The 19053-nt window shown below is 32.9% G+C and overlaps 1 protein-coding gene across 1 annotated transcript in view; it reads left to right on the top strand.

Moving 5' to 3' along the window:
• The window catches only part of LOC114331128 (NAD kinase 2, mitochondrial), a 36948-nt gene extending 19980 nt beyond the window's left edge, over positions 1-16968 (top strand). The window contains exon 6 of the mRNA XM_050643767.1: positions 3367-16968. Within this exon, the coding sequence (XP_050499724.1) occupies positions 3367-3599 (233 nt within the window). The 3' untranslated portion in view covers positions 3600-16968. The remainder of the gene's footprint in view (positions 1-3366) is intronic.
• The last annotated feature ends 2085 nt before the right edge of the window (positions 16969-19053 follow it).

Raw genomic sequence — 19053 nt, 5'->3', positions numbered from 1 at the left:
TCTCTTAGGTGTCCAATCAATTAATTTATTTACAATTATAAAAAATCCAGGTCCGGTTTAAAAAATATTGTGTAAATATTCCGACCCAAAAAAACACCTTGTGTATTAATTTTCTTTAAAATGGATTTCGCATTTGAAAAGAGGATGAAAAACAAAATTAGTGGTATACTTTGAATTTTCGACAAAATGATTTTTCTGGTAATATTTTGAATTTGAATTCTGAAATTATATTAATTGCGAGAGCTCTTGTAGAAAAAATTAAAATGCGACTTAATTTTAATTAATACCATTATTTAATCTAAATTGGTAAAATGTTAATATTTTAGTGTTTTTTATATGTGTGAAAAATAGTTTTTGGCGAATATTCATCTTTAAATAATGAACAAATAATAAACGGTCAATAAAGAATACATCACTTTAATCAACAAAATAGCTAAAAATTATAACAAAACAGCGAAAATTTGCAGCATAATCACTATTCAAAACTAAAGTACTTATTCAAAATTACCACCATCAAAAATTATTTTTTTTATACGTAGGTACGGTAAATTTTTGTAGTTAGGTACATAGCGTCATGTGTACTGTGTACTGTGTGTGTTGAGTAAGTGTCTTGTTACATTGCAAAGTCGACGTCATTGTCTTTGCAAAGAGACGCTAATTGTATCCGAACGTCTGCGGTCCCTCCGGTGAGTACCGATCCCACAAGGACAGAAACTATTTTCATTTATTAATTTATAATAAACGAAAAATGTCTGACCCTGGCGAGATTCGAACTCACGACCATTCGGACCTTTCGATCCAAAGGTAGGCGCTCTTACCACTGAGCCACAGCGGGGGTCATCAAAAATTATTGTTATGTGTGCAAATGTTAATATTTTACCAATTTAGATTAAATAATGGTATTAATTAAAATTAAGTCGTATTTTAATTTATTTTACTTGGAGCTTCGCAATTCACATAATTTCAGAATTCAAATTCAAATTTTTACCAGAAAAACCATTTTGCCGAAAATTCAAAGTATACCACTAATTTTGTTTTTCATCCTCTTTTCAAATGCAAATTCCGTTTTAAAAAAAATTAATATACAAGGTGTTTTTTGGGTTGAATATTTATACAATATTTTTTAATCCGGACCTGGATTTTTTATAATTGTAATTAAATTAATTGACTGGACACCTAAAAGAATATTCGCGTGTTAAATATAAAATCAATATACAGTGTGGTTGACAAGTTGTAAGCTGTATTTCAATTTTTTTCTACTTAGAGCTCTCGCAATTCACTTAATTTCAAAATTCAAATTCCAAATTTCACCAGAAAAATCATTTTGCCGAAAATTCAAAGTATACCACTGAATTTAGTTTTTATCCTCTTTTCAACTAAAAAATCCATTTTAAAAAAATTTAGTGTACAGGGTGTTGTTTTGGGGTCGGAACATTTTTCCAATATTTTTTAAGCCAGACCTGGATTTTTTACAATTGTAAATAAATTAATTTATTGTACGCCTTAAATGATATTTGCGTGCCAAATATAAAATAAATATACAGTGTGGTGAAAAAGTTATGAGCCAATTAAGAAAATGGCAAAATAGATAAAACACCCAGTATCTTTGTTATTAATGGAGTAAGACCCATTAAGTATGGTATTTTTGAGACCGCCTAAGTATCCTCTCTCTACAGTTAACGTCTGTTACTTTACCAATGAAACACCCTGTATAAGCACAAGAGACGACGAATATAGAAGAAAGCAAATAAAGGACACTTTGGCCACGTATTTACCTTCTTTTCGTCTAGGAAAAGGACCGAAAGACAGTTTCAGGTACTCAAATCTGAGTAAAGATGAAAAAGATAAAGGCAGTTTTTGTTTTTATTTGACTCAGAGTTGGACCACCACAATTCTAGTTAATGTTTCCATGACTGCATAATTTTAAAGCGTTTTTATCCAAATATTTTCAATTTTGGTGGCTTAGCATGTTAGCATCCTGTGAGTATAACCTAAACGTTTTTTCAACCTTAGTCAACATTTTAAATTTTGCTTTAACTTATTAGGTTATACTTATTTTAGGTTCAGCTCTAATCAGATCGAAAACTAGTTCTGCATATGTGATGTAGCCTTTTTAGGGAATTTCAATAAATTATACCTGTACTTTTTATAAAGGATATTACTTAAATTTTTCGTGGTTTCTATTACTTGCAAACCAAGCAAATGCTGAATAAATTGGAAATATTGTCTCCTTGTCTGACCCAAGGGTCTTCTTGCTATTGAAAAAAGTCCTGTGTGTGCTTATATTGGATCTTCTTATGATTTGTTCTAATACGAGGTTGAATAAATTCATTGATAGTGGATCCTCTTGTTTTAAGCCTTTTGACTGTGAACTGTCTTTGAAAGCTTTCTTCCATTTACTCCTATTTACAGTGTTCCTAACCATCATTCTCACCAGTCCTAAGCTTTTCTGGCATTTCTGAGGTTCTCTTGGGTTCATCATTAAATAAATATACAATAAGCTTGTGTTTTCAAGATATACTAATATACTCGTACACTTCGCGTCAAAAAAAAACTGGTAGAACTCTTATAACCGAAAATCGCATTTTTCAAGTTGTGTAAATTGATCTTGTCAAATGTGTCATTCTAATTCCTAGGGCAACGTTGCCAGTCATCTCAATTAAGTACCCATACATTGATTCGTGTTTTATTATAATTTATGAAAATAATTCAAAAATAATGATAGTTAGTAAATCTAGACATAACTTTATTATGTTTAAATTAAAATCGAGAAGCATGATTGGTTTCTCGTAAATTGTACTGTAAATACAAAACTCTATTGAGTTGTGGGATACTAAAATAAACACACAGTAAAAATAAAAAAAATTGATCTGAAATTAATACAATATTCTGAATAACTTTTACAGTGAACAAGTGTGGAATTGAAATATATTATGTATTACAATTCGAAACTGCTGAAATAATAATATTTTGTCATAGCTCCATTATAATTAATCACTTCTTGTAATCTTCTGGGCACTGAGAAATAAATTTAGTTATAAATTTTCATCTTCGTCCAAGCTTTCCCAGGTTTCTTCAATGATGGTCATTTGGTAGTGATAACAATAATACCTATCTAAAACCTTTATACATTTTTAAACGTCATTTTTTTTGTATTTAGATTTAGTGCAATTCCGTTATCGGTTATGGCAACAACGAAGTGACTCACGAACTATTGTATCCAGTCTGAAGACAGGTTTACATTGGGAAACAAAAGTGTATCAGTTTTTTATGACGGGAAGTGTACCTCGAATTTCATCTCTATTTATGTTTTATATCCGTTTTATATAATTTAATAATGTTTTTAATAATATAACAATGTTTTAGATGATAATAGAATGGGGTACACCATCCGTGACTTAATTTCATCAGGTGTATGGCCGAATCCAAAAGGAATAAAACCACGAGGATTTGCCTCTAAAATAGAAGTGAGGTCACATTGTTATGATGCTTCTTTAGTGGTAGATGGAGGGTTTTCCTTTCCCTTTAATGACGGCGCACTAGCGGTGCTAGAAGTTCTTCCAGAAGATGCCTTACGAACTGTACTATTTACCGACTGAAAAAAAATTAATGATAGTTACCAGGAAAGAGCACGTAAGAGGTATAATAACGATAAAGAGAGAAAGTGAGATTTTCTCGAATGATGAGATTTTGTTTACGATCTCGCCTTTGACTAGCAATCCATTCAGTGTGCTAGAAGTTGCATCAGATGAATGCTTTCAAAAGTTACAACATATAATGAAAGCTTACATCGACACGACATACATCTCGTCCCTTGAAAGTTGTACTAGAGAAAAATACTATTGTTTATAAGGTTAGATATTAAGAAGAATAGAGGGCATTAGTGGTTTTTTATTAATAAAAAAGAATGCCAATTAATACCAATCCTCAAGAGCTTTGATATGGTTTTTCAGATCCTAATTGAAGGGTCACTACGAAAAACGATCAATGTCAATTTTGGCCAAAATTAGGATATATGCTCCTTGTTGTAGAGGTTGTCAGTTAGTTTCGAACTATAAATAGCTACGGCAAGAAAACATTAAGGTTTGTGAGAAAATAGGGGAAATAGATATAAGCTACCGTCTCAAACAATTCGACTTTGGCCTTAAAATCATGATTTTACAGAAACTATTAAAAATGACTATGATCGTTTTTCGCAGTGGCTCTTCAATTTTCTTTTGAACTGCTTATTTCTGGGTGGCTGCTTGTCCAAACGTTCATCATCAACATCATCAAGGCTTCTCATTCCGGATGGAATGTTTGCCGCTCTTACTTAGAGCTCTCTGATTCGCTTATTGCGGTGAACCACTCCGCATTTCACTTGTGTATTGTCAAAGTTTGTTGTATGACTTGGCTTTCGTTACAATTTTTTTCCACTCATTTCGATATGTGCATAGTTGCCTCCAGTTTCTCACTTTCAGAATTTTGATATCTCTCATGACCTGGTCCTCCCATCTCTCTCTCTGGGTCTTCCCCTTGGCCCTTCAGTTTCTGGTTTCCATCTGGTGATCTTCTTAATGAGTAAGTCGTTTTTACTTACTCTCTATGTGTCCCATCCATCTCAGTAATAAATTTAACTATATCTTCTCCCTTCATTATGTTTTTTAGTTCAGGGTTCATTCTTCTCATTTCTCCGTTGTCCATTCTTATCGGACCCATAATCCGTCTGAGGATTTTCCTTTCGAATATTCTCAATTTTTCTTTATCTTTTTCTGTGAGGCACATTGTTTCAGCTGCGTACGTAACTACTGGTCTCATTTCAACTCTGTATATTTTCAGTTTTGTATTTCTGGATAAATTCTTGTCCTTCATTAGCCTATGATATCTCCAGTATGTTTTGTTGCCTGCTAGTATTCGCTCCGTTACTTCTTCACTTCTCTTATTTTGGCCATTAATTATTACTCCCAAATATTTAAATTGTTGAACTCTTTCAAAAGTGTAGTTTTCTATCTTGATTTCTCTCGTCCTGTTATCTTCTCTTTTAGAGCAGAGTAGATATTTTGTTTTTCCTTAGTTAATTTCTAGGCCACTTTTCCGTGCTTCCTTTGCCAGGATGGCTACTGCTTCTTTTAATCTTTCCTTGTCTCTTCCCATAAGAACTATATCATCTGCATATGCAACTATTTGTGTCGAGGAGTGGGCTACAGTTCATTTAATTCCGCTGGCCTTAATTGTTCCTTCTACTGCTCTGTTGAACAGTGTGGTTGACAGGGAATCGCCTTGTAGCACTACTGTTTCTATTGCAATTGATTTTGTGCTACCTTCTTCTGTCGCTACTTTAGCTCGAGATCCATCCATAGTCATTTTTGTTAATCTTATTAACTTTGCTGGTATGTCTTGAGTTTTCATTTCAATAAAATTGATTTCTTTCAATACAGTCAAAAGCTTGTCTGAAGTCTACGAAGAGGTATGTTGTGTTCGTGGCATTTTTCGATTGTTTGTGTAATTATATTGATCGCATCTGTAGTGAATCTGCCTTCTATGAATCCTTGCTGGTAGTCCCAAATTTTTTTTCTCTATGAATTGAGTGAGTTTTTGTCTGATGAGGGCTGTTAGAATTTTATATATTGTACTCAGTAGAGATATTCCTCTACAGTTGTTTGTTATTTCTCTTTTCTTAAACATTCATAGTAACTTAAATTTTCTGGATATTTTTTTTAGTACGCTTTCTGCTTGTAATATTTCTTTGATAATTCGCAGCAGGACTGTGATTAGAACTGTGGATTTATAATTACTGCATTTTTAGGAGTGATTAGTACTAATAATAGTGTGGACCAGCCAATGTTTTTATTTATTTAAGACAATTTGTATAATTTTTTTAGGGTTTAGTTTTTATCACTTTATATGGTTCTTTATATGATTTTTTCCTTTATCTGATTTTCTTGTGCTATGTGCATTATGTGTGATTTATCCTGAATATGTTTACACATTTGAGATATATTGGGTTACTTCCTTACAAAACCGTAGCACGTCATTCTTTTTGACGTAGACATTTTTGCAGAGGTTGCCAAATTTTGTCGAGATAGTATTCAATATACAGGGTGTAACAAAAATACAGGTCATAAATTAAATCACATATTATGGAACCAAAAATAGTTCGAATGAACCTAACTTACCTTAGTACAAATATGCACATAAAAAAAGTTACAGCCCTTTGAAGTTACAAAATGAAAATCGATTTTTTCGAATATATTGTGGCATTCTTATGGCAGGAACATATTAAAGAAAAATTATACTGAAATTTGTGCACCCCATAAAAATTTTATGGGGGTTTTGTTCCCTTAAACCCCCCCAAACTTTTGTGTACGTCTCAATTAAATTATTATTGTGGTGCCATTAGTTAGATTCAATATTCTTAAAACTTTTTTGCCTCTTAGTATTTTTTTCGATAAGGCAGTTGTTATCGAGTTGAGGCTTATTTTTTAATATGTTTACATAAAAATTTTATGGGGGTTTTGTTCTTTTAAACCCCCCAAATGTTTGTGTACGTTCCAATTAAAATATTACTGCGGTGCCATTAGTTAAACACAGTGTTTTTAAAACTTTTTTGCCTCTTTGGATTTTTTCGAGAAGGCACCTTTTATCGAGATGTGGCTTCTTTTTTAATATGGTGCAAAATATACCTAAAAATGTAAATCATACATAAATTTTCATATTATTACCAAGTCTCCATAATCGTACAACCATATACAAATATGTGGTGGATTTGACAAATATTCAAAATATCTTGATAAAAACTGATTTTTCGAAAAAGTACTAAGAGCCAAAAAAGTTTTAAAAATAGTGTGTTTAACTAATGGTACTACAATAATAATTTAATTGGAACGTACACAAAAGTTTGGGGGGGTTTAAAGGAACAAAACTCCCATAAAATTTTTATGGGGTGTCCAAATTTCACTATAATTTTTTCTTAAGATGCTACTGCCATAAGAATACCACATGTCCATTTTCAATAAAAAATATCCAATAGTTTTCGATATATTGGAAAAATCGATTTTCATTTTGTAACTTCAAAGGGTTGTAACTTTTTTTATATGCACATTTGTACTAAGGTAAGTTAGGTTCAATCGAACTATTTTTGGTCCCAGAATATGCGATTACATTTATGACCTGTATTTTTGTTACCCCCTGTAATTTTAGTAAATAATTTGTATTATTAAAATGAAATACAACGACAACTGGTACTTAACAAAATATTGATAATCTCGTCTAAATTCAAAACCCGTTTTAATTTCTATCAACAAACCGCCAAAATAGCTGAATACGCCTGAACATGTCTTGTGCAGATGAATAAATAATAACCTTAACCTTACATTTTCTTTATTGCCTACATTCACTACTACCCCGACTATATGGCAACTCTGTGCGAAATTGACAACGTCAAAAGTGAATACGTGCAATGGCAGCTAATCTGGAAAGCTCAACGTAGGTGGCGCTCGTGTAGTTGGAGGTCATGTCAACTTAAGTCAATACTTCAAATCAATCTATTTCCAAGTAAACATTGCATATTTGTTTCGCTGTGTGAATTAAACTTGAGAAAATAAAATTCCTCAATATTGTGCTGTGCATTTGTGCTCATCGAGAACATCAGGACACAGGTTTCCCAAAGATATTCTGATGAGAAAAAAGTGGATTGTAGCAATAAGAAGGGATAAATATGTGCCGAGAATAAATGCACGTGTCTGCAATAAACATTTTGTTGAAACATATTAAGTATTGCCCCCAGGATTCGACTGTAAAAAATAGAATACTTAATACTTCACTATAAAATTCAGATCAAAATTTATTATACACGCGCGGATTAAGATATGCAATTTTATATACATTCACACTGTTGCCACATCTACAATCGCTTTTTATGGAGTGAACATGTAAAAAAATTTATATTTGAAGTAATAATATAGAAAAATTTGAAATACTAATTTTAAATATTTCTCAAGTTCTCAATATTTTTTAGTGACGAAAACATAACCTGACCAAACCTAACCTAGCGTCATCGAAAATAATATAAAAAAGTTAATAACTGAACATTTTAGTGATATATTATCTTTAAAATATGCTTTAAAATGACTAAAACATAACCTGAGCAAACCTAACCTAATCGAAAATAATATAAATAAGTTAATAACTGAAAATTAAAGTGACCTAGTACCATTCAAATATTCTTTAGTGACTAAAACATAACCTGATCAAACCTAACCCTAATTTTTTCTAATTTCACCTTAAATTTAAGGTCGCCTTTCACGTAGACAAACACCCAAATAATTATATTTAATTAAATTAACACATTCTATATTTCCATAAGGAATTATATATTTTTTTTTAAATAAGACAACATTGCAGAATCAACTGCGCTCACCCCATGCTTAAACCAAATTTACACCAAATGCGCAACTGTCATGGCAGCCATATTTTGAAAATATCACATTTTTAAATAAGATAAACACAAAAATTAATGCTGAGCGCACTTAATTGTGACTTTTAAATTGATAAAAAAAGTAAGGCAGATCGCACATATCATATTATACACAGTTGTCAGACTCGTGTGGGGAGTTAATCACCAAATAAATACCCTCTGAGCTATAGAAATAAAACATTGAGACGATGATTAATATAGTTTATCATTCGATAAGTGTTTCCTTTTTCCAGTAACTCTCGCATCCCTTCTCAATTCGTTTTTCAACGCACAAACAGTCTCCAAGATCCGTATATTTCGGCCATAATTTATTATTTATTAAATCGTAATCAAAAACACCATATACAAACTTTACGAATAGTCAAAACTTTGACCTCCAACTATACTAGCGCCGCCAGGCGGGAGCAACGGCTTACATAGGTGCCATTCGCGATGTTAAGTCACAATGACGACCTCTCGTGGATTTCAGCTGAACTAGCTTCGAGGTTGTTGTTAATGTCAAACGCTGAGCGCACATGCATTTGAAACAAGTAGGTAATGTTCATTATTTTTTTTTACAAATTGTATATACAACATCGTCGCCAACTTTTATTCAAACATGAAGATTCCATGTTAATCGTTTTATATTACCCAATAATTAATTTAAAACATGTAAAAAGGAATGTGTGTGTACTTTGTACGCACGTAAGAAGTTATACTTCTATTATATGATTTCAACGAAATCAATATACTTTAAACAGTTTATTTATATTTTATTTAAATATTAAACTAATTTCAGTACTCACTACAAAATTTTTTATTAAAACAATACCAAAAATTAAAAAAATTAAAGAATAAAACACACACAAACACATTGAAAAATGCCACAAAGAAATGATTTCTGAATAATAATTGTTGGCAAAAATTTTAACTAAATACGTATTTTCCGAAAAAAAAAATTATATAATAAATATACTTACAATCATAAAATGTATAAAAAAATACAAGTTTGCATTGGGGATCGAACCCGCGTATATTAGGGTTGTTAGGTTGGAAATCACCGTTGGCTTATTTTTCAATATTTTTCCTTGAATAATAATCTATGAATTGTACTGAATATATCTATTTGATTTAAAAATAAAATAATTATACCATACTTTCAAAAAAAATGTGCTTGAAATATTGATTTCAACCCCTAAGCCCCCCGTTAAGGATAGCTATGACACGATTTTGATAGTCAACCCATGCAAGTCGTATTTGTCTATATATGAAATTTAATAAAAAAAATGTTTCATCCGGAAAGCAGATGGGTGCAGGTCGACCTACATTCGGATCTTAGACTATAGGTAATATTATTTCAAAACCTTGTGAACCTCGTAAATACGCATGCCCGAAAAAATAAATGGACCCTAAAAACATGCACCATTTTAATTTCATAGGAAATTATGCGACAGGGTAGGATTTGCACATGCTAATGATGTCGAGTATTTCCAATAAACATGAGATTTTATTATGTTTCTCTAATCTTAAACATTCCAGTTAGTCATCGTATTTTTATTTTATCTTACATTGAAAGATGTATCTAATAAAAATTTACGACTTCCCGTCTACACTGCCGATAAAAATTGCTGTGTAGTGTGTAAAAATATAAAATATTTACATTGCACTAATTTGGCTTATAAATAGACCTTTTAAGAACTGAAAAAAATCTAGAGGACAAATAAATAAATAACAGGTCAATGTATGATAGAAAAATAATAGGATTTTGGTTTTAAATTCAGGAAAATATGTTTATACGAGACGAAAACCTCGAATTCGTTGGGAAAAATATTCCCATAAGATTTTTGCATAATCACTTTCATAAAATACCGTAGAATCGTATTCAAGAGGTCGCCCATACAAAAAGTGGTCCTAATTTATTAAACGTTTTGTATAAATCCATTTTTTAGGTTGTGATAAGGGCCTCAAACAACTAAAAACAATGTTTTAAAATCAAATAAGCCCAAACTTAAGTATCAGAAACTCATAGAACAAGGTTTGGTGAATTCAAAACTTTAGAGTCAACTTTAGAGAGATCAACTTTAGAGAAAAATTACAATAAACCTTTTTTATTCAGAATGATTAAAAAAACCGACAAAAATTTTGTCCGGGCAGATGAAATTGATTTATACAATTTATTTAATAGTCCATGTGGTGAGACCGCTCCCGTCTGGAAAAATTTCTGATTCGGTTTCTTTGTGGATTCCTATTCAAAAATGTCCCCTTTAAACAAATATGAAGGGTGCCGGGAGGAATTTTTGGGCAGAAATTGTTTAAAAAAAAATTTTAAACAAATACAAAAGATCACGTTTTTTGCCCCATAACATATATTTTTAAGTTTTGTGGGTCATTCTAAACAAGAAAGGTATCTTATAAATTTTCTCAAAAATTGATAGTTTTCGAGTTATAAGCGATTTAAAATCTGAAAAATGCGAAAATACGCATTTTCGAGGCTTAAAAACTCATATTTAAATTAGTATTTTTGAGGTTGCCATATACTTAAATTGAAGTTTAAACATTCAGATTCAAGATTCTGAAGAGTGATAGCGTCTAACCTTAATTTAAATAGTTGTTTTTTAATTGTTAAATATGCATGTCCATCCAATTTTTTTGCCGGTGCGGCGCGCTCTATTCCAAAAATCTCCTATTTCCTCCGAAAATAATTTTTTATAGATTCTTTGGGACATTCTAAATAAAAAAGTTTATTGACATTTTTCTCAAAAGTTAATAGTTTTAAAGTTAAGCGATTTAAAACCCGAAAATACGTTTTTTTGTAATTTTTCGGATTTTAAATCGCTTATAACTTTAAAACAATTAACTTTTGAGAAAAATGTCAAGAAACTTATTTTATTTAGAATATCCCAAAGAATCTAGAAAAAACATTTTTCGGAGGAAAATAGGAGATTTTTGAAATAGAGCGCGCGCCGCACCGGCAAATAAATCGGATAAACATGCATATTTAAGAATTAAAAAACAACGGTATAAATTAAAGTTAGACGCGATCACTCTTCAGAATCTTGAAGATAAATGTTTAACCTTCAAACTAATTATCTGACAACCTCAAAAATACTAATTTAAATATGGGACGGGAAAAATTTTTTCCAGACGGGAGCTGTCTCACCACATGGACTATAAAAACAATTATTGTTTAAATAAATTAGAACCACTTCTGCTGGTATTATGTTTTAAGTCAAAATAAGTTAAATACAAAGATATCAATTAATAATCACAAAAAAAAAATAAAAATATTAAAGCTATTTCACTAATGCAAAAACTAGTTCGTCTCTGTCTCACTACGATAAGGCACTGAAGAGAACTACATGTTTTTAGAAATGCCTGATATCATTGTTTCGTTCGTAGATCGACGTCACTAAATGATTACGTCAGGTCCACGACATTATGAATTACCAATACATTTTACATTTTCCAAATAGGTATTTTATTTTTTATTACCACACTAAAACATTGACAATTACGTACCTGTTGCTTTTAAAAACTATTTAAAAAGTCACTACAATTATAAACTTGCTTTTGTCTCTGTCCTCACAACAATAAAAGCTAATATACACATTTGTTTACCCATAACCGCCCTATTGAACAATTATTGACAGGTCATTGTAATACCCAATCAGAGCACGTATAACGTTTCATCTGCGACCAGCACCAAGACTTTTGATGAATTCGCGCACATATACATTTACTCTTAAACGCGCCTAAAGAAGTACAACTCCAAAAATAAATACCTAATGAATATTACCTACTTGTTTCAAATGCATGTGCTCTCATTGTTTGACACTGAAAACTCCCTCGAAGCCAGTTGAGCCGAAATCCCCGAGAGGTCGTCATTGTGACTTAACATCGCGAATGGACTTATAAGGAAATACCCAATATCAACCTTCTTTTATTGTACGTCCATCTTTATTTTTCCTAATATTCAGTGTGTTAGAATGTTTTTAGAATTAAAACTTCAACCAAGCATGGTAACATGACATCACATTAATGTGCCATATTAGAATATAAAGTAACGCCACTGAAATTATGTGGCTGCTATATTTATTTATAAGATTGAGTATGATATTAAGTGCAATTACAGTATAGTTATATATACATCGTGAACCAAGAATTATAGTAAATTTTACTACAAATGTAGACTTTAAAAAGACTGACCAGTATAGAATTTTTCGATTTTAACTGTTATGGGAATTAATTTATTTTTAGACGGCGCGGCATGAGTTATATTTAAATCATGGGCAAAGTAGAAATGGGCGTTCCTCTAGAAATGCTATAAAGTACCAGTCTTTTGTCGTAATGCCTTCTTGATCGAATAAAAATCGCTGACCAGCGAAAACTGTCTTTCGTTTTAAGAATACACGAAAATTCGATGGAGCCAAATCTGTGGAATATCTCTAGTGGAGTGGAGTGTTGTGCTGGTGCAAAAAGATTTTTCTACATTAACCTGGGGTTGATGTCACGAAGAAAGTACTATTTTCTTCTTTGTTTATAGTTATGTTTTTCGTCTTCCTCTTGATGTGCCTATCCGTGACGAATGTTTGCTATGATTATGGCAATCTTTATCTTATCTGCAGCAGCCCGGAAAAGCTGCACAGATGTTGTGTTCAGCCAGGTTCTGAGATTCTTTAACCAGTATATTCTTCTTTTTGGACCTCGCTTTCCAAATATTTTTTTTGTAGGATGGTTTGTAAAAGGGCATATCTGGATTCATTTCTCAAAATGTGTCGGAAGCATTGGGTGCCTTCGGACGACCACAGCGGCTGCACAGCTGAGTAAGCGGTAGCGTTCAGACGACACCGCTGGAAGTCAGCCGCTGAGAGATTTACTAAGCTTTCACTCTGAGCTGACACTCAACCGCTGTCATAGGCGTCATTTCACGAATTTTATTGGGGTGGCAAAACCTACCGGGCGGTTTGGGGGGAAAATTTTGTAAATTTTGATGCAAAATAGAAGGATTTAACGCAATTATAACTATACACACTGGCTGTACACATCCTAATTTTCGATTTTTTACAATATCTGCCCCAACCTTGTGTATCAACCTAATATTCTACTGGATACAGGTCTAAATCTTATTCAGGTCTAATTCAATACAATAATTGAAATCTATAATAGGCTTTTATTTACAATAGTATTTTAGTAAGATAAGAGAACAATGTGTGTTTTAGAGCTGATGGATTCAAATCTAACTTGAATGGAGTCTCCTTTTCCGGATATTAAATACATCAATGACACTTTCAATATCGACTGGGATTTTCCTTCCAATGGCTAAAAGCCCCACTGCAGACATTCTTTCCTGGCCGCTAGCGTTTCTGGTGTAGGTTTTTAATCTTCTCAGGCATGAAAAGGTCCTTTCACGCCCAGCTTAGTTTAGTGGTATCATGAAAAATAGCCTGAATATTTCAAACGTCATAGGCAAGACTTTTTTAGAGCCTTTTCCAGAAAAACTGACGATTTTTCTTCAACTGTTTTGTTTCTCATTTCTTTCATGTTATGAAAAATTTTCATTTCGCAGAAAAGTAACTTCTCATCCAAAGAGTAGTATTTTGAAACACACTTAATGCTTTCCTCTACTACTTCTTGTCTTCCCAACAATTGGCTCAGGTGGTTAAGTACATCCAAACTGTTTTCCTGCAGCCTATTTTCAATTTCCTGTTCCAAAGTGTCAAGGAGTGGGAAAAACGGTAGCTTTTAGGTGCTCTTTAACCGTTTCAAATGGAGCTTTAGAGTTTCTGCCAAGTTTAGCTGGGATTTTTCCTCTCCTTGGGAGCTCCGGTGGACGAAACCCACATTTTTCAGTACTCTACCACCACAACAAAAAGCCTGAAACTTTGATAGTTTCATGCACCTTTATTAAAATGGATATCTGTAGTTTGTAGATGATTTCCAATGCAGTTTTAGCTCCTTTGCGTGGATCTGCGAAATGATGTTTTCGTAACAGCGTTCGTTTCTTTCCAAATATTGAACCTAAAACATGTTCCCAGGTAGGTCTTTGTCCGAGCTTAAGTTCCTCTATATTTAGTATTATTTGATAAAAATAGCTCCGAGAATTGTTTTCTATGGCTTTCCTTTTATATCTATGGCTAAATCTTTAAACGATAGACTAGCCGCCAACTATCACTCTACTCACTTGACGCAAGCTAGACTACACCCCATTGATGTTTATATTTATAGTGAGCGGCCCATTACACACTATAAAAAAATAGAAGGCATTATTACCATAGTCTTTCTGTCTAACGTTTCGATCACAACCATGATACATCATAGATTTTGCCCTGTATTCGCTCATCAGATAGGTAGGTAGGTCTAAGGTAAACTCAAAGACAGAAACGCAAAGACTTCTGAACAATAAAAATGTATACCATTTTTATTCAGTTGCAATGCGAAGGCAAAACTGTCTTATTTTTCACTTAGAACAGAGAGCGCAAACCAGCACTCTGAATCGACGATTTTCGACTCTTTTGGAGTCACCATCGGAGAGGCGTAGGCTTGCTGCTCTCTGCTCGAAGTGACAAAACCACGAAAGCTTATCCCCGCATTGCAACTGACGTTAATGGAGTAGGTGACTAGCGTCATCTGGCCACTGAAAGGCAAAGTTTTCAACCTAATATAAACATTAGTAATATTGAAAAATATTAATAAAAGATTTTTAATTGAAAACTTATTGGTCCATTTCCCTGGTAACACCTCCATGGCTTCTAAAAATTGCAAGTCAGATGGATGCTGCAGTAAAGACAAGAGGGAATTCTAATGCCGGATTTATACTCAGCTATTGCCACTGCTGCTGCCGTTGACGGAAATATTGCCCGAAATATGATATCGACGCGAGTGAGGTGTTTACATCAGTTCCTCGCCAATGTCCTCACAACTCATTACCGAACGACTGACAAGAAAGGAATGTGACAACAGCATCGTCTTGCTCTCTTACTCACTTGCCGCTTTGCCGGCGGCAAGTGCGAGAGAGAGAGTAGCTGAATGTGAATACCCACTCGTATTCGCGCTGCCTCTCTTTTGACTTCCGCCACAAAAACCGACTCTTTGGGTATGTAGGTGCAATGGCAATAGCATGACGAGTAGCAGCGCGAGTGAGCTATTTACACATTCACGCTGCCCACTTCCCTGTCCAAGAGGACTGAGTATAAATGCGGTATAAAATTGCAACTTTTTAGAATTCCCTCTTGTCTTCACTGCAGCATCCATCTGGCTTGCAATTTTTAGAAGCTATGGGGGTGTTACCAGGGAAATAGACCAATAAGTTTTCAATTAAAAATCTTTTATTAATATTTTTCAATATTATTAATGTTTATATTAGGTTGAAAACTTTGCCTTACTTCTGAACAAATTCCCCACTGCAGAATAGACACTAGACTCAAAGAACGAAATAGTTGGCAGGAAATTGTTGCATGAAGTGTTACTTATTGCTTACTAAAATTATAGTATAATAATTATAAAATTATACACGTAAATTTAAAGCCACTGAAATTTACTCCTCTTTCTCTTCAAATTTCGTAATAATCCTCGAACTTTGAAATGAATCACTGACAACGATTTCATTCTCTGAGTATAGTACGTAGACGTCATCTATCATGCCTCCTCTACACATCAGCAGACGTGTCTGCAGACATCGGCCGATGTATCATCACAAGCTAACCACACATATGTAGGTCGTTCAATCCGTTCGCACTGATACCCTTTGATCTTTGATGGAAAAAGCGACAACAAACGGATGAACTGCAGACACATCTCCCGACGTGATACACCAACAACAGACGACCAAATTACCCCATCTACACATCTACAGATGCATACGTAGATGTCGTCCGCAGACGCGTCTGCCGATGTGTAGAGGAGGCTTTTAGATATTGAAAAATTAAGACCACCCTGTGATTATGAATTATGTCCACCAACTAAAATTTTTAATATTTCAAATTTTAGCATTCTTTACATAATTCAGAAACATAGTGGTTTTTCATTTTATCACTGTATTGGATGTACTAAGCCATACGCTAAATAAATATGATTACTTTGGTTTACAAATACTTTAAAATTATAAACAATTTAGTTCAGTTAGAACTGAACTATATTTTATTATTTGCATTGTCTACACCTTATAATATCTTATCTATGTACCCAAACCGAATATTGTAAAAATGTGAAGTAGCGTAAGTTTACCTTATGATCTTTGAATTTAGCAACATTAAGATAATCAAATTCACTTTTCCATTAACTTTCTACAATAATTTAAAATATATAAAATTACTGTTATTTATTGTTACACATGGAAAGGTAAACGTTTTATGTTGGTTTTATTTTATATAACGCTTTTATATTCCCCATTGTAGATTTATTTTTAAAATGTTTAGAAGCAATGCTTTTTCCTTGTTAAAGATTTTATTGTTTTAAGACATAAACTGATACTAGTATTAAGTAAAAAATATATTAAAATGTCTATTTTATATTAAATATATGCTGATTTTATAAATTTACGCCTTTTATTTAATCCTTAACACTAGCGCAGCCGCGCCGATTACTCTCCGCTAGCTCGAAATTTCTATAGTAAAATCCAGAGTTAGAATGCAGTGTTAGTCTTACGGCGCGCATACATGCCGCTCATGTCGGCGCAATGATGGGCGCGTGTATACAACCGTAGGCAATTGTTGTGTGCGCGTATATTCCAGTGCTATGATTCTTAAATCCGGTCCTAATGCATCGCTCGGGGCAAACCGGCAACGTGGTCGTCCGTTCTCCGGTAAAGTTGGATTTATAGTTAGACGCAGACGTAAGAAAATATTTTGTCAATTTATAAATTAACGCAGCGGAATTTTTGCGCATGAGTAGAAACAGTGACTTAATTCAATTCAACAACATAGCCTAAAAATTATACGAACCGTAAACAAAATTTTGTGTTCATTTATTTATAGTATTATTTATTATAATATTTATTCGGTTTGTGTGTTACAATGGATTAGGAAATAAACGAAGGTATGCTCCTTGGTGCCATGGAATTTTCAACTATGTTGTTTCATTTCCTGGTCTTTAAAATGTTCATTGGATTTAATTATCGTATATGTGTGGATAATCCGAATTAACAGGCTAATAAACGACTCATATTTATCTGAAATATTGAAACTACACTATGATATATTTTTATTAAATTAATAACTTAACATCCATTATAACAAAATATAATTAACAAAATTCGAATATGTTGACAAACAACTTAAAAGGTATGAGGGAGCGGGTCCACTTTGAGTCATTTTTGAGTGACAGAACAAAATTCTTCCTTATGATTGGCCAGACGTAAGAAACGCACTGTAAAAGATGAAAGTTGGCCACCTCTTCCGTTACGTTTCTCTTACGTCCCGTCATGCGCTTACGTTCATTTATAAACAAGAGTGCATAACACAAAATTCGGTGTTGAACTTTTCCAGTGCGTCTACGTTACGTATACGTCTATGTACGTCAAACTATAAATCCAACTTTAAAAATACATTGCACTAAGCTACCTGCACTGCATACTAACTGTGGCTTCTACTTAACGTGATGGTACATGACATAGCTACGCACCTGAAGTGACGTTCGCAGAGAACTTGTACTGGAGAATAAGGGAGTGGGTTTAGTTGGTATGCGGATAACGCTTCTCGATCCGAATCCAACAAACAGGGGTCATCCCTTGAAGTCATCGGAAGATATCGGCCAGTACGATGTTTTGCATGTTCAACTATGATAACAGGTGGCCATGGAGAATCTTAAAAACTATGCCAAAGAGAACAAGAAGCATGGGAAGACCTCGAAGATATAGGTAGATAATATAAGAGATTAGATTAGATTCACGCAAGATAAAGATGGTACATATATATATAATATAGATACCGTCCATACAATATAGATACCGTCACTATCTACGTCAGAGATCTAAGTTGATATTGTTGAACAATTACAAAAAAATATTGAATTAATTTTAAATCAATTATATCACATAATTATTGCGAAGTGGATTATACAACAAAACAGATTAATATTCAATTTAAATAAATAAAAATATTAGAAATAAAAAGCAAGAATTGTTATAATTTTACGTTAACGTAAATAATAAAAACAATAATTATAATTAGACAAATAGGTAGTTTCCACGGTTATTAGACTTTATTACGGTTGTCTTGTCCGACGGTGGTGGGGAGACTTATATTTTTGACTTTACGTCACAAGAGTTTAGATCCCCATATTTTTAAATGATTTTCGATCATTGAATGTGTGTTATTGTGTATATATGTGTATTATTTGTGTTATTATGAAATAATTAGACAAATAGTACACATTTTATCTTATACCGGGTGGTGAATCGTAAAAAGGGCCATAGGAAACTCAATGTAAAATTCTGAATTGTTGAATTCTTGCTTCCCTAATTATTTTACATCAAAAGTCATGAGAGAATACTTGTAGAGAATTAAAATCAAAAGTTAAAATTGTTCTACGATTTAAATGCATTCGAAAATTTTTAAAAATATGATACATTTGCCACAATAGGTATGCGTGTAAAAGTAAGGCCACACGTTACTATTTAACTG

Source organism: Diabrotica virgifera, chromosome 2, assembly GCF_917563875.1.
Source record: "Diabrotica virgifera virgifera chromosome 2, PGI_DIABVI_V3a".
NCBI lineage: Eukaryota > Metazoa > Arthropoda > Insecta > Coleoptera > Chrysomelidae > Diabrotica > Diabrotica virgifera.
Note: the sequence above shows the minus strand (reverse complement) of the source record. Positions and strands in the feature narration are given on the sequence as shown.